Below are 14,824 nucleotides of genomic sequence, written 5' to 3' on the forward strand. Positions count from 1 at the left end.
GAATGTGAGTATTTTCTTCTCTTCCTTTTTGACTTTGTCTTCATTTAGTTTGGTGGTGGTAAAATTTTCTTGCTGACTTTCTTTTATTTTCATGGAAAATGAAGTTTGTGCTTGAATGAAGAGTGTATCTTAAACCCTTTTTTTTTTTGGACAGGTTGCACTTGGATAAAATAGGCACCACTATGTTGATAATGTAATTAAATTCATAACCATTATTTATCTATGAATGTGACCATCGTTAAATGTTGTAATGTATTCCTTTGTTAAATTTCAGTCTGATTCTTAAAAAAAAAAAACTGTAATTAATTCTACACTTTAAAAAATTTAAAATTCTAATCATCGTCATCCAGCTAATTAGAAGTGAGTCAAGGAGCTAGCTCATGGTCTGTACTCAGTTTAAAAATTGTAAAAATAAGTGTATTTGTTAACTTCCTTCGAGACAAAAATGAGCCTTGAAAATAGATGAGAAATTGATGCAGGAAAATGTGAATAGTGATCCCAGGTTTGTTAATAAATTCCATCATGGAGGTCAGAGAAAGAACCAAGTAAGTGAGGGTAACTATTTTGTATATACCTTGTTCAGTGTCATCTGTAAAATTGAACTGGATGAAGTTAGTTTGGAATGAGGAAAAGAACTTTGTTTTAAAGTTTCTCAGCTAATCACTTCACTGTTTTATTGGCCTTGTACAAAAGAATGAAATTAATTTGCATAAAAGAAAACTGATAAATACTTACAAAATGACAAATTTGGGCCACAGGCTTTCTTCACCTTGTACAGTGTAGTTTTAAAAGAAAAAAAAAAAAAAGAAAGTACTCTTTAAGGGCTGGGGTTGTAGCTCAGTGGTAGAATGCTTGCCTAGGCATGCATCACACCCTGGGTTTGAACCCCAGTACTGCCCCCCACACCAGATGCCCTTTAATTCTGGCATTAGGGCCATATCCTATAATTACAGGGGCTCTTTTCCTTCAAAATGTGTTTCTACCCTCTTTTTGTTGCATCAGATGTATTTGAAAATTGTTTTGTGCCTATACTTTATGACTTTTCCCTGTGGTGGTAAAGAATTCTGCCATCATCAGTTTTATTGTTAAATGAAAGAAAGACTGTTAACAAGGGGAAGGGAGACCAAGCAATTAGCTGTTTCAGAATACTATGGACTTGTGAATCCTTCCTATATTGTGACTTCTTGTTTTAGTCTGCCATCTTCAGAATGCATTTTCAAAGCTCCCCATTTGTTGTACAGTGATACAGCAGCAGGTGCAGGAGTAAATTATCAATAGCTCTGTGCATTTCTGTTATGCAAGTTACTATAACCTTTCCAAAGTATCAAAGATAATTCAAGCTTATGCATGATATTTTGGGTGAGTTCACACCCCAGCCTTTCTCCCTCCAGAGCTGCCTTGTGGGGGCAGTGCCATGGTTGGGGAGCATATGTGCATGTTTCTGTACTTGCAGAATGGAGTGCCTTTGCCAGGCCAGAGGTTTGCATTGTGCTTCTGTTGACCAAAGTTATGTATACCTGTAAGAAGTGGCTTTTCAGGTTATGGTATGGAAAACGCCCTTTTGGGCTCATCAGAAAAAAGTTCTTCTGTATTTGAGGGAGAATGAGGGATAGAAAATTTCAGAAATACCTGGATGAGTGTGCTGCTGCCTTTTGTGATCTTAAATCATATTCCCAATCTAATTGTAGCACACTTGGAAATTGCAACTTGCTTTCCTCCACAAGTAGTAATAGATTAGTTTATGGGCTTTAGTTTTAAGGACAATAGTGTGAGTAACTTTCAGATAAAAAGGTAACTTGGCATTTTAATATTATGATTAAAATACTTTTAATTCTGATTTTGAAAAGAAAGTTAAGTGTTGATTGTAGTCTAGGATGTTTCTACCAGTATATCATTTATTCTCATAGAGAGGTGTTGGAAGAGAGTATTGATTGCAACCTGGAGCTTGGGCATTTGAAGAATATGCACAGAGAAAGGGTAGGGTGTCCATTTTTTAAGGGGAAGAAGGGACCACCTTAATACCCAGTGAATTTGAAAGTTGCCTAAGTGCTTAGTTTTCAAAGAACTGGTTTATTTTGTACTCAAAAAGTATTGGGAATGTATCTTGCTTTTCAAAGTCGACTTTGACTCTTATGACTATAAAGAATAAAAAGATCACCTGAAGGTGTGTAAGTCAAAGACTACTTTTCTCTCGTATATTTGAACTTGAAACTTATTTATCATCTTTCTGCATTCTTCACCTGGGTTTCCTCAACTAGCAGAGATAGCGCCCCTCAGGCCTTGTTGTTGCTTCTCAATCTTGCCGAATTCAGATCTCCTTGATTGCCTTAGATCCTGATTGGTTAAGGATCAAGGTCTTAACCAGTCAAAGACTGGGAACAAAGTAAACCAGATGGTGGGACTTTTGACTTTGGGTCCCCGGATAAGCCAAAAAACAGACCCAGAAATCTTCAGTTGTGTTGGTGCCTGTGTTCAGAGTGGCCTTATCTCCACCTCAGCTCTGGCCTTGATCGAGCACACTTTAAGAAGTTTGTGCAGTCACATCAGAATTTCTTTGTCCCATGAGATGTCTTTGTAAGGCAGCTTGCCCTTTTTTGAACACCCTGTGAGTGAATAACCTTACTAAGTTAGCTGCCAGTCCTGCTTCCAGGAAGAATTTTAATCAGTATGCTGCATTTGAAGCACTTTGACATGCACATTTAAGTGACAGTCTTAACAGGAAAATGGTGTTAATCACTGTGAAACTTGAAAGTGTAATGCCCTCAGCATTTTAGGAAGCTTGCGTAGATTTCTGATTTCCCTTTTTAATTATGTAACCCATGTGATTTGTGTATTTTAGTTTTCATCTTTGACAGGCACATATGACTGACCTAATAGCAGGTAATTTACTTTAGGGTACATGATAAATCATGGTTGTCTGACTTTTCCTTGCATGAAGCCATGATAATTGGATTTGTTGGCTGATTAATTTCAGTGTTTCTACAGTACAAAGTAAATGTAACCTTACTTTTTAACCTGCATGCTAGTAATATGCTTTGCTCTTTAATAAACAAATATGTGAGAGATAGAAATCTAGCTGGTTTTTGTTTGTTTTTAAGCAGGGATCTGTTCTTTACACAGACAGATCTTGAATGAGCTCATATTTAGTATAGCAAAAAGGAAGTTTTGCCATTCAGAGCCCTTTCACAGGCATTCTGCATATGGGGGTTGGTTGTGTTGCATTCAGTCAGGAAGGCCATGTTTCCCAGAATTGGAAAGTGCCATGTGGACTGATTTTAACCTATGTTAACAGTGGCTTGTCTCTCTAGGAAAATCCATTTGGACACAGCAGAAGGATTGTTCTGGTCTGTCACAGACCATTTGTATTATCTTCCTTTTCTGAGAGTCATTCTTAGAAAGCTGAGCTAAATTAAGGTAGTGGTGTTTTAAAAGCATGCGGGTCGTGATCTTGGCCACAGAGAACCTGAATGCTACATAGGAACTAGAGACACTGTCTGCTTTGGCCGCACATACTGAAATTGCTAAAATTGAAATCAGAGGCAGTGTTGAGGCACAAATAGTGAGTGGCTAAGTGCTATGGCTGCTTTATGTCTCTTTGGCTAAGGTCTTCTCTTGAGCAGTTTCTATGGGTAACACTTAAAATTAGAACTGATTTAGATTTTTATTAAACGCAATTTGCCATGAATTCTAGATTGTAATATTCTTCATGAGCACTTTTTAATATCTTGAGAGTAAATTCTCGGCCTGAAATATGTTTAGTGAGTAACCACGTTGTGAAAGAAGCCTGGTTTAACTTTGCAAGGTCTATGAATGCTGCACTGTAAGTCTGTTTGGATTATCTGTAGTTAGTAGCAGACTTTGAACTTAATAGCTACTAATTGAGACTGCTCATGATACTAACTTTTTTACATGGGTTATTTTGTTCAGATAACTTAACCTCATTACAGCAACCATGCAGAAGACAAAGATCCAGCTATGTGTAATGACTTTGCTCATTTCAAAATATCTCAAGAAATTCAGTATTGAATCCCAAATTCCAATTTTTTGTGTGTGGTATTGGACTTGAACTCAGGGCCTTCACCTTGAGCCACTCCACCAGCCCAATTTTTTGTGATAGGGTTTTTCTAGATAGGTTCTTACGAACTGTTTGCCCAGTCTGGCTTTGAACTGTGATCCTCCTACTCTCTGCCTCCTGAGTAGCTAGGATTATAGGCGTGAGCCACTGGCGCTCAGCTCCAGATTCCAATTTTTAAGAAAATTGCACTGCTTCTGAATAAGACAATGAATAATTGCCAAGATATAAAATCTCCCTGTTGCCTGCCTTCCCCTCCTACCCCCCTTACTTACCATCTAACATCATAGATTAAATTGGTGGCCAGTTGTAGAAAAAGAGTAGGAACATGTGGCCAAATCAATTATTGAATTGTGTAGCCTGGCGTCCTTGCAGTTGGCTTTCTGTAGACTTTTGAAACAAGAGTACAATTCCATTCCTTCCCAGGTACCCAGAAACAGCACCACCCGAGCAGATGGAATGTGTTAGCTGCAAGTAGAGAATGTATCAGGAAGATGAAGAAGATCATAAAACCTTTTTTCCCCTTTCAGAAGTTTAACTGAACATACTAGTAGCTGGTCTGCATAGGGCTTGCTGTGTCTGTAGTATATAATGTAGTATTTACCTGGTTATTTTTGCTCTGAGTATGTATACATATTCAATATGTGCACATTTTCTCCACATATGTATGTATATCATGTATACATGGCGTCTGTTTTGATTATCATCCAGATGGTAAGTCCTCAGTAGACTCTTTCTTCATGGGGACTCTGCACATATCTCATAACTCAAGCCTCTCCCCTACCAGAGCCTCAACTTTTTTTCCCCTTCAGTTCATCTCAGGCTGGAGAAAGCCCTTTAAGTATTTCACTTTCCACTACCTTTAACCAGGGATCATGTGAGTCAAAAAGACAGCTTTCAAGATTGATGGCTGTTCCCACCATGGGTCGAGGCTTCTGGGTGTGCATGAGGACAGGCCCATTTCTGGCCAGAGGGAGGCTCTGTGCCCATTTATGGCCCATGGGCTCCAGGGGGAAGAACTCTCACTCTTGCAGAAATGGAGCTTCATGACTTGCTTAAATTATTTTGCTGGAATGTTGTGAAGTCTCAGATAATTTATATACAATGGATTTTGATAGTGCATTTCAATGTTATTTTTGCATTATCCGGGTTGCTGTTCCCTGTGGCTAGCCCGGATAATCAAGACCTGATTGTTTCTTGTCACTGGATTCTGCAAGCCTTGGCCTTTCAACTGGATTTATGTTTATTTCTGCTGCTGTGAACCCCAAGAGTAATACAGTAGGTTTAGTTTAAAATTGTTAAATTCTTTTATTGATATTTATTGTAATAAAAATAAAAGAGTAATTTTTAAATTCTTTTAATTGTTTTCAAATTGTCTTCTTTGTTTTTCCCTGACAAGTGCAAAAGGAGGAGGACCTATGATGGAAAAATAATGTCCAGCCACTTGTCTCAGAATCATTGATTGTTACAAAGCAAAATATTAATTTTCTTGTTTTTGGTATAGAAAGACCAGCTACTTGCTTCTGGGTGGTCTCTGACCCGGTGACTTAATTCAGAAAGCAGTGTGAAACAGGTGGCAGCAACTGGTATTCATAGTATACTGCCCTTGAAGCCCCAGTACTCTATGTGTATGTACACACAGGTATAATACATACATATACATCCCTATAATGCATCACACTTAAATTACTTTGTAAGGTGGTAAGTTTTTCCTCAAAAGCTGTTTCTCATAGAAAGAATGTTAATGTATGACATTAATTCTCCAGACTGTTCTATAGATTAAAACTCTAGATCTTGTTTTCCACAAAACAAGACACATCCAACACACTTAAAAGTATATAAACCAAGACCCCCATTATCTAACTTTGCCTCTGAGAATATTTCCCATTTTTACAACAGGATTTCTCTTCCAGCTCTGCAGTGGGCATTTACATTTTTTTCAGTAACAGATTTGAAGGTGAGGAAGGAAATGTCCCATGTCTTAACCCAGCTGTGTGCTCCTGCTTCCCTCTGCCAGCTTCTCAGTTGTCTTGCAGGTACTCCCTGCCTTCTGTCTGCAAACCTCCAGCACCTAGCAAGTCCCTGACCCTCAGCAGGTATATGCTGTGTAACTACACTCAGGTCCACCAAAACTCACACTCTCTGTGCCCCTAAAGCATGTTTATTTATCTTCTCACAAATTTCCTGAAAGAAAACTGTATCTGCCCCTTCCTTTTTTTTTTTTTTTGTTTTATTCTGATTTACATACTTATTTAATTTATTGCAATATTGGGGTTTGAACTCAGGGCCTCCCACTTCCTAAGCAGATCCTCTACCATTTGAGCCACACACCCCAGCCCTTTTCGTTATTTTACAGGTAGGTTTTTGCCTGGGACTGACCTGTGACCTCAATCTTCTTACCTATGTCTCCTGCATAGCTGGGATCACAGGCATGCACCACTCACCACACTGCTCGTTGGTTGAGATGGGGTCTCAACCTGCTTGCCCAGGATGGCCTCCAACCATGATCTTCCCCATCTCTGCCTCCCTAGTACCTGTGATTACAGGCATGAGGCACACACTGCACTCAGCTCAGCATTTATTTTGTGTTGAAGCAAAGGTGATTTGTGTTCATTATAAACATTGCATTGTTAGAATAGAGAATGTGAAAGTCTGGGCTGGGGCATAGTTCAAGTGATAAAATGCACGCCTAAACGTGCTCAAGGTCTTGGGTTCAATTCCTAGTACCACAAAATAAGTAAATAAAGACTGAAAGGTACTCATAAGTCCAGGCCCTACAGAGATCAAGTACTTTGTGGTTCCCTGGCCCAGGTCCTGCCTTTCTTGTGTGTGTATATTTCAGATAGAACTAGGATTGCACTGTAAGTGTGCCTTATCTTTCCTTTCTCTTTAATATATCTCACATTTCTTCTTGGGTCAGATTCATTCATAAATTATATTGTACCCCATGAATGCTTTATCACTTCCTCTACTCATGGATTTTGTGTCATGCAGCTTTTAATATTAGTAACTAGTGTAAGCATACAGTTACATCTGTGTGTATTTCTTTGACTCAGCAAACATCCGTTGAGCGCTTACCACGTATCAGGCATTGTGCTAAGTGCTATGTGTACAGATGCATTATCTCCCTAGGATAATTCTGTTAACAAGAACTGCCTAATCAGTGCATATGCTAACCTGAACTGTTAGTAGGTTGAGGTAGACTGTCCTCTTGAAAGGTACCTTCTTAATGGTGAGAGACTTTTCCACAACTATGCAAAAACTTTATTATATAATTGAGGGTGTCCAAGAGCAAGGAGGGCCTCCTAGCTGGTCAGAAAATGGCTCAAGAAAGCCAGGAAAGGAGACTGGTTTGTGACATTTATTGTGGTTATGTGGTAGACAGAGGAGGGTCCCCAGCACATACGGTGGGAATCAGGTAGGCTGTGTGTGTGTGTGTGTGTGTGTTTTGCTGGAGATGGAACTCAGGGTGTCACCTGCTAAGCAAGCGCACTACCACTGAGCTATATCCTTACCCCTCCCCACCCTCTTTGTAAGCAGCTTTCTCAGTTGTGGAGAAGAAAGCAGGGGAGACCTGAAACTCTCAGCAGCCTAACAGCAGAAAATGGAGTGAGATCCTTTCTTCTGAAGTCTGGAGTGGTATCTGGGCAGTTACTTAACTGGTACTTCATGGGTTTCTGTAGTAGCTTTGTTCTCACTTGCCTCTTGTGCAACAGCTAATTGACACTATCTCATGGTATTCTGCTGTCAGCCACAGTCATGTGCATGTGTGTACTTGCTTCCTTATGGATGGTAGAAACATGGACCAGAACCTGACAGTTTGTGCTCAGAGCTATATCTTGCCTCTCTGATGCCATGGCCCATAGGAAAGTTTAACACTCTTGGTTACAACCAATGCAAAGAGAGATTTGGAGGGCCAGGAAGCCTAGAAGCAACTACCTCTTTTTCCCATCTAGCCAGGTACAGGATCAGGATCCAGGCAGCAGCTGGACTCTAGGCAGTTCCATGTTCTCTACCACTTGCAGACTTCAAAAACATTTTAAAAACACTGTCGGTTTGCCTCTTTGTAGGTCTTCTTCACCAAGGGCTTATCTTCTTGGCTTGATTGTGAATTGAATAATTGAGACAGTAAGTGCCACTGAACAGTTAAGAAAAGTCTCAGAAGTTGTGACTTGCCCAAGATGGCAGGGCAAGGTCAGGACTAGTACCTGCATTTTGGCACAGTGCACTGCCCTTTTCCCTTAGGTTCTGTGGGCTGAGGGAACAAGATTCTGTCAAGTGGTATGCAGTTTAAAGGGTTTTAGTTCTTTCTTAATGACAACTATTTTTTTGACAAGACACAAAAATACCAAGGAAATAGTTTCTGGAGACTGCTTCCCTGAGAGAGAAGAGAGCTCTGTATTCGGACCCTCCGTCCCCAGTACCATTTTCCTCTGCTTGGACTGGAGGTGTGGCTCAAGTGTGAAGCCCTAAGTTCAAACCCCAGTCCCGCCCAGAAATGAGGCTCTGCCATTTTCCTCTGCTTCCCCTTTCCTCTATTAATATGTGACTCCAGACAGTGATGAGATTGTTGTAGGTTTCAGCTACAGAGGACAACACGCCTTGCTGGAAAGAATGTATTGATGGACAGTGGTTTCACGTTCTGGAGGAGAAAGAGGCCGCGTGATACTAGCTGGCTGGACGCAAGAGAGCTCAGTCCATAATGCCAAAGAGGCAGTGAGCGCAGAGTGGACCGATATTCACACTCTCCACAAGGAATGAACGTCACCCATATCCCTAGCTCAGCACAGCGTGTGGCATATAGTAGGCGCTGCGATGTATTTAGTAAGTATGATTTTCAGGAAGATTGATTTGAAGAATAAACGAATGTCAAGTTCATCATGAGAGTCACAAAGTGATGAATCACAACTTGGCCCAGGTCTATCGCCTTCTAGAATCCAGTCCCCGTTAATAGGACTGGGCTTTCATGCACGCCAGGGGAGAGGAGTGAAACCCAACGCTGGGACGCAAAGTTCTCGGTAGCGCGCGGGGCTGAGAGTTGCGCGCTCCCGCGCTCGGGCTGCGGTCACGTGACTGGTCTTCCCTGGCAACTGCTTGTTCCTAGCAACGGCGGCGGTTCAGGCAGAGCTCCCTGGGAGTGGAGGCCACAGCCATGAACCCGGCAGGGTCCATAGGGCCCCAGAATGAGGATGAACAATTAACCCCCCTCGGGCCTTCCATACACTCTGATAACCCAGAGGAGCGGATCCAGGCCCGGCGCCTCCGCATCGCTGCGCGCCTGGAAGCCCGGAGGCGGTGAGCGGGGTCGGGCGGGCCCTGCGGCGGAGCAGAGAGCGCGGAGTGCGCGGGTGCCAGGTGGGAGCCTCGGGGCAGGGCCCTGTGCACGAGTGGGAGCAGGGGTTCGGTCCTTGATGAGCTGAAAGCGTTTCTTCCAAAAGGTTCAAGAAGAGTAGTGGGTATTAAAGCATCCAACAATCTGGGCGGGTGGCTCAAGTCTGTAATCTTAGTTACTTGGGAGGCTGAGATCGGGAGGATGGTAGTTCGAGGCCAGCCCAGGCAAATAGTTTGTGCGACAGTCCACATCCAAAATAACCAGAGCAAAATGGACTGGAGCTGTAGCTCAAGTGGTACAGCACCTGCTTTGCAAGGGTCAAGCCCTGAGTTCAAATCCAGTCACACCAAAAGGCAAAAATCACAAACATCGGACACCCTGTTGTAAAGTCAAAGGTGGAAATGACAACCCATTCAGTGCTTTATTGAGACCTTGTAGTTCACGTACTGTGTGGTGACCTACGATCTGCTCTTGGGCGTCTTTCTTTCCTCCTCATCCATCCTTCCATAAGTATTTAGTGTACCTCCACCTATCACTTCTCAGTGGCTTATCCAGTGTGTGACAGAGACCCTCATTCCTGAAGAGTCTGGGATCCAGAGTTGCTGCACCTGCCCACTCACAGTCCACTGATAACGGAGGACGCAGGACACCCGAATCCCTGAACCCTCCTGTGTAACAGCCCTTCTCCTGCTGGATGGAGACTTCTCTTCTTATCTGCTGGTCATTGGACCTAAGAAGTCTATAGTACCCAGGTGGCAGCCATGACTTGTAGCTGGGCTCTGTCCTTCCTCTTTGCAGTGACAAGAGTACACTCTTGGTGACCAGGACTTCTGACCTTGCAAACACTGGAGCTGTGAGGACAGGAAGCACAAAGTCCACAATGGGTCATTAGGAATGATGATAAGTGGGGTCAACTCCACGTGTGCACACTGCTTGCCAAACCTGTGTATTTTTTCCACTGGGACAGAGTGATATGGAGGCCTCTGTCTCCAGCAGTCATTGCGTTCTGACACTCCATTCTCTGGCACATGGCCTCCCAGCTGGTGCCATTCAAGCATCATCAGGCTGGCTGATGAGGGATATGATTTGTAGTCATGGGTCCATTTGGTACCTCTTTTGCATATGAATAAAGTCACCTGGTCAGTTGTATGGGATTTCACACTTAAGGATCAAGCATCACTCAGGCCCCAGGATCACCCTGTAAAATATACACATAATGTAAGGGCTGGCACACTTTTTCTGTAAAAGGCCAGATAGTGCATACTTTAGACTTTTTAGGTCATAAGATTTCTGTCCCAGCTGCTTATCTTTGGCATGTCTGTGTCCTAAGAAATTATTATTATTATGTTTTGGCTGTACTAGGGTTTGAACTAAGGGCCTCATGCTTGCTAGGCAGGTACTCTACCATTTGAGCCACTCCACCAGTCCTTTTTTGTGATAGGGTCTTTTGAGCTATTTGCCCTGGTTGGCTTCATTCCTCCTGATCTCTGCCTTCTGAGTAGCTAGGATTACAGGCATGAGCCACTGACACCGAGCAACAAATGTTATTTATGGACTTTAAAATTTGAACTTCTTATGATGTTTATATATTACAAAATAATCTTTTTTGACTTTAAAGTCAATAAACTATATTTTTAGAAGCAAGTGGAAACTATATTTTTAGGATCACAGCAAAAGTGAGCTAAGTATAGCATTCTCATATACCTCTTGAACTCACATGTGCTAGCCACTGTCAGCCCCTCACCCAAGGGGACACCTGTGGTCTACATTGACCCACATTGTCACTCAGGCTCCACAGTTTACCTTGGATCTTACTTTTGTACATTCTGTGGGTTTGATACATTTACAGTGACCTCTATCCACCATTCTAGTATTTGTGCTCTGCCTCCTCGCTCAGGGTGTCAAGCTTGCTAGGCAGGTGCTGTAACACTTGAGCCATATCCCCAAGCTTTCTTTTTTTTTTTATTTCTTTTATTCATATGTGCATACAATGTTTGGATCATTTCTCCTCCCTTTCCCCCGCCCCTCCCTTTCCTCCCGCCCCCTACCCCAGCCTTTCTTGCTTTAGTTATTTTTCAGGTAAGGTCTCACTTTTTTTTTTTTTGCCTTGACTAGGACTGAGATCCTCCTGCTTATGATTTCCACATAGCTGGAATGACAAGAACATGCCACCACACCCAACTTTTCTTGGTTGAGATGGGGTCTTACTGACTTTTTGCTTAAGCCTGGAACAGTGAGCCTCCTGATCTCTGCCTCCCAAGTATCTGGATTGCAGACATGAGCCCACCATGTCTTGCCCTTCTGTGATCCTTTTTCTTCTGTTTGAGTTCAAAAAGAAAGCATTTGCTCCAACCAGTGTCCGCACATTCCTGGACCCAAGATCACACTAATCTGCTCTACAAATGATACCACCTTTGCATGGTGGCTGTGATCGGTATTGCTACTTTGTTGATCTTACCATAATTGGTAGTCATTTTCTAGAATCCATCCACTTTCTACAGGTGCCAGACCTATGAATTAAATGGAAGTTTGATGGTGACCATCGCTATTGTGTCCCACCATCCCCTCTGGTCTAGGATGCTTTTATTTGCTCAGGCACAGTTCCAGGGGCATCCATTTGGCCTCCTCCACTATGGGAGCTCTTACCCACAGGCTGAGAACCTAGTAAGAAGGCTCTGAAACTCCTAAGGAGTTGATTCCAACTCTACTTTCAGTAGCCAGAGAAATAACCACTGGTTGAGTCCACAGACCTACTGGGTCCTCTGTAAGCAGGACTTCGGCCCCTATGTGCCCTTGCTCTAACTGGATAAGGGCATGATGGTGGTCTGTGTCTCTAGGTATCCATGGTAACTCAGATCCTGTTCTAACAGCCCTAAAAATGTCTGGGCATCTCCCTTTCCTTATTACTAGTCCCTGACCCTTGGGGACATCTTTACAGTACATATTTACCATTGGTTTACAGGTATTTTCCTCCTGGGGACCCTGTCATCTCTTTAGTTAATAAGTTTGGATCTGAGAACTGGTGTAGGTTCAGGAGATGGGCAAGGGGTCACGCTGTTTGTTAGCATAGTCTCTCTCAGCCATTATTACTTTCTTTGGCTAATTTATGAGCTGTTTTCTTGTTGACTGCCCTTCTGTTTTGTCCCAAATGATGCCTTATTTAACCATTTCCAAAGCTTTGTGAGTCAAGTCCTGGACTGCCACTCTAACCTTGGTAGTTGTACAGGGGACTCAATGTTGAACAAGACAAATACAATCTTTTTCCTCAGACACTTATATTCTAGTGAAAGGGATAGGAAAAAAAGACCAACAAAAAAAGTGAACAACAATGTCACTGCAAACTTTGATAAATATCCTAAAGAAGCAAGCATGAACAAAGATGGAGAAGGATAGATGTGGGAACTAAAGGTAGGTGGCTAGAGAAGAGGTCCTGAAGAATGAGAAAGAATGTTCTATGTAAAAAGTTGGACTGGAAGCTGGGCACCAGAGGCTCACACCTATAATCCTAGCCACTTGGGAGACTGAGATTGAGAGGATCACAGTTCCAGGAGAGTCCATGCAAGAAAGTTCAACCTCATCACAATGGAATAAAACTGGCCTTGGTAGCATGCGCCATCATCCCAGCAATGGTGGGAAGCGTCACACAGAGGGATCACAGTCCAGGCCAACCTGGGAAAAAAGTGAGTCCCTATCTCCAAATTAAACAGAGAAAAATGAGCTGGAGGCATGGTTCAAGTGGTAGAGTACATGCCTTTCAAGGGAAAACCCTGAGTTTGAACTCCAGTACTGCTGGGAAGTGACTGGATCTATCTTCAGATCGCTCTGGGTGCTCCTTGGCAAGATGGTCTGGAGGAGCCAGAAATGGAGGTGGAGACCAGTGAAGAGGCGGTTTTTTGGCTCTGGTGTGACATAGGATTAGTTAGGACTTTTCATGGCAGTGGGTTTGGCAAGAACCAGATGTAGTCAAGACCATTTTGGAACTGGAATGACAGGATCTGCGGATTGATTGGCTATTTGAGTAAAAGATGAGGAAGAAGCAAAACTGATTTGAACAGCTGGGTACTTTAACAGATTCTCGATCTCCATTCTCCTGAATGGCCATACTGAGGTTTGAACTCAGTGCCACACATTTGCTAGGAAGGCAGTCCACCACTTGAGCCACTCTGCCTTCATCCCTCCAATGGGATGAAGAATGGAGGAAACAAGTTAGCCATGTTTTGTGCTTTCTAAACAAATGCATGGTGCCTATTACAAGAATGGTAATCTAGCAAGACACACAGGCAGGTGTTGGAAATCCAGGTTTGGGTTTGGAGCATACTAAACAAAGTTGGATTCTGTAAGATGTCTGTTAGGCCGTTAATGATGGGTCTTAAACTCAGAAGAGAATTCTGGATTAGCAATACCACCCAAAGAGATGGCAATCTGGTCGTATTTAAAACCATAGGAATTAATTAAATGACACTGGGAATGGAGGGAAAAGAGAGGTGAAGGAAGCTTGTAACATGTCCCACGAAAGCCCAGCATCAAGAGCTGACAGCAGAGAAACTCAGACAAAGGAGGCAGGAATAGAATGGGAGGTGAGGCTGGTGGACACACATGAGATTAGGTGTGTGGCTACGAGCCTAAAACTGGAGCAGGAGATTGAAAACACAGGTAATAGCTGGTGCTTGTGGCTCACACCTGTAAGCCTAGCTACTCAGGAGGCAGAGAGCAGGAGGATCATGGTTCAAAGCCAGCCAGGGTTAGTTTGAGAGACCCTATCTTGAAAAAACCCTACCAAAAAAATGTTGGTAGAGTGGCTCAAAGTGTAGACTCTGAGTTCAAGAAAGGAAAACATAGGTAATAAAATAGCTGGAGAAGAAAGGCAGATAGATGCAAACATTTTCTTTTTTGAGCTTTGTTTATAAAACTGTCCCAGTAAAGTTTGTTTTAATGAAACAAAATTTATAGTACAGACTGAGAAAGAATTAATGGATTAATAGTTTTAACTTACCTGGATACATTTTTTTGGGAAAAAATTATATGAAGAAATGTGTCTAAAAGTGAATTCATAAGGTGTAAAGAATGAGTTGCATACAGAGTGGGAGGAAGGGGTGAAACTTGTTCTGTTGCTTCATCTTCACACAATTGTGCTATTGTTGTTTATGTCACAAACCTATTCTGCAGGGATAGTGGTGACCCAGTGGGTTTGGGAACATGAACTGTGCCTTAAGGAGCAGGGACAGTTCTGAACCATTTCAGATGTGCTTTGAAACAAATGGATGTGTCTGGGCACCATTGGCTTACACCTGTAATCCTAGCTACTCAGGAGGTAGAGATCAGGAGGATCGTGATTCAAAGCCAGCCCTAGCAAATAGTTCATGAAACCCTATCTCGAAAAAAGAAAAAAAAAATCACAAAAAAGAGCTGGTGGAGTGGCT

General features: G+C 42.5%; 1 protein-coding gene across 2 annotated transcripts in view; it reads left to right on the top strand.

Annotated features, from left to right (window-relative positions):
* Window positions 1-5,520: 5,520 nt before the first annotated feature.
* Drc1 (dynein regulatory complex subunit 1) overlaps window positions 5,521-14,824 on the top strand; it is a 50,762-nt gene continuing 41,458 nt past the window's right edge. For both annotated transcript variants that reach the window (XM_020183632.2, XM_074049329.1), the window contains exon 1: window positions 5,521-9,367. In XM_020183632.2, coding sequence (XP_020039221.2) covers window positions 9,225-9,367 — 143 coding nt within the window. In that variant the 5' untranslated portion in view covers window positions 5,521-9,224. The remainder of the gene's footprint in view (window positions 9,368-14,824) is intronic.

The sequence above is a fragment of the Castor canadensis genome, chromosome 12 (assembly GCF_047511655.1).
Source record: "Castor canadensis chromosome 12, mCasCan1.hap1v2, whole genome shotgun sequence".
Classification (NCBI taxonomy): Eukaryota; Metazoa; Chordata; class Mammalia; order Rodentia; family Castoridae; genus Castor; species Castor canadensis.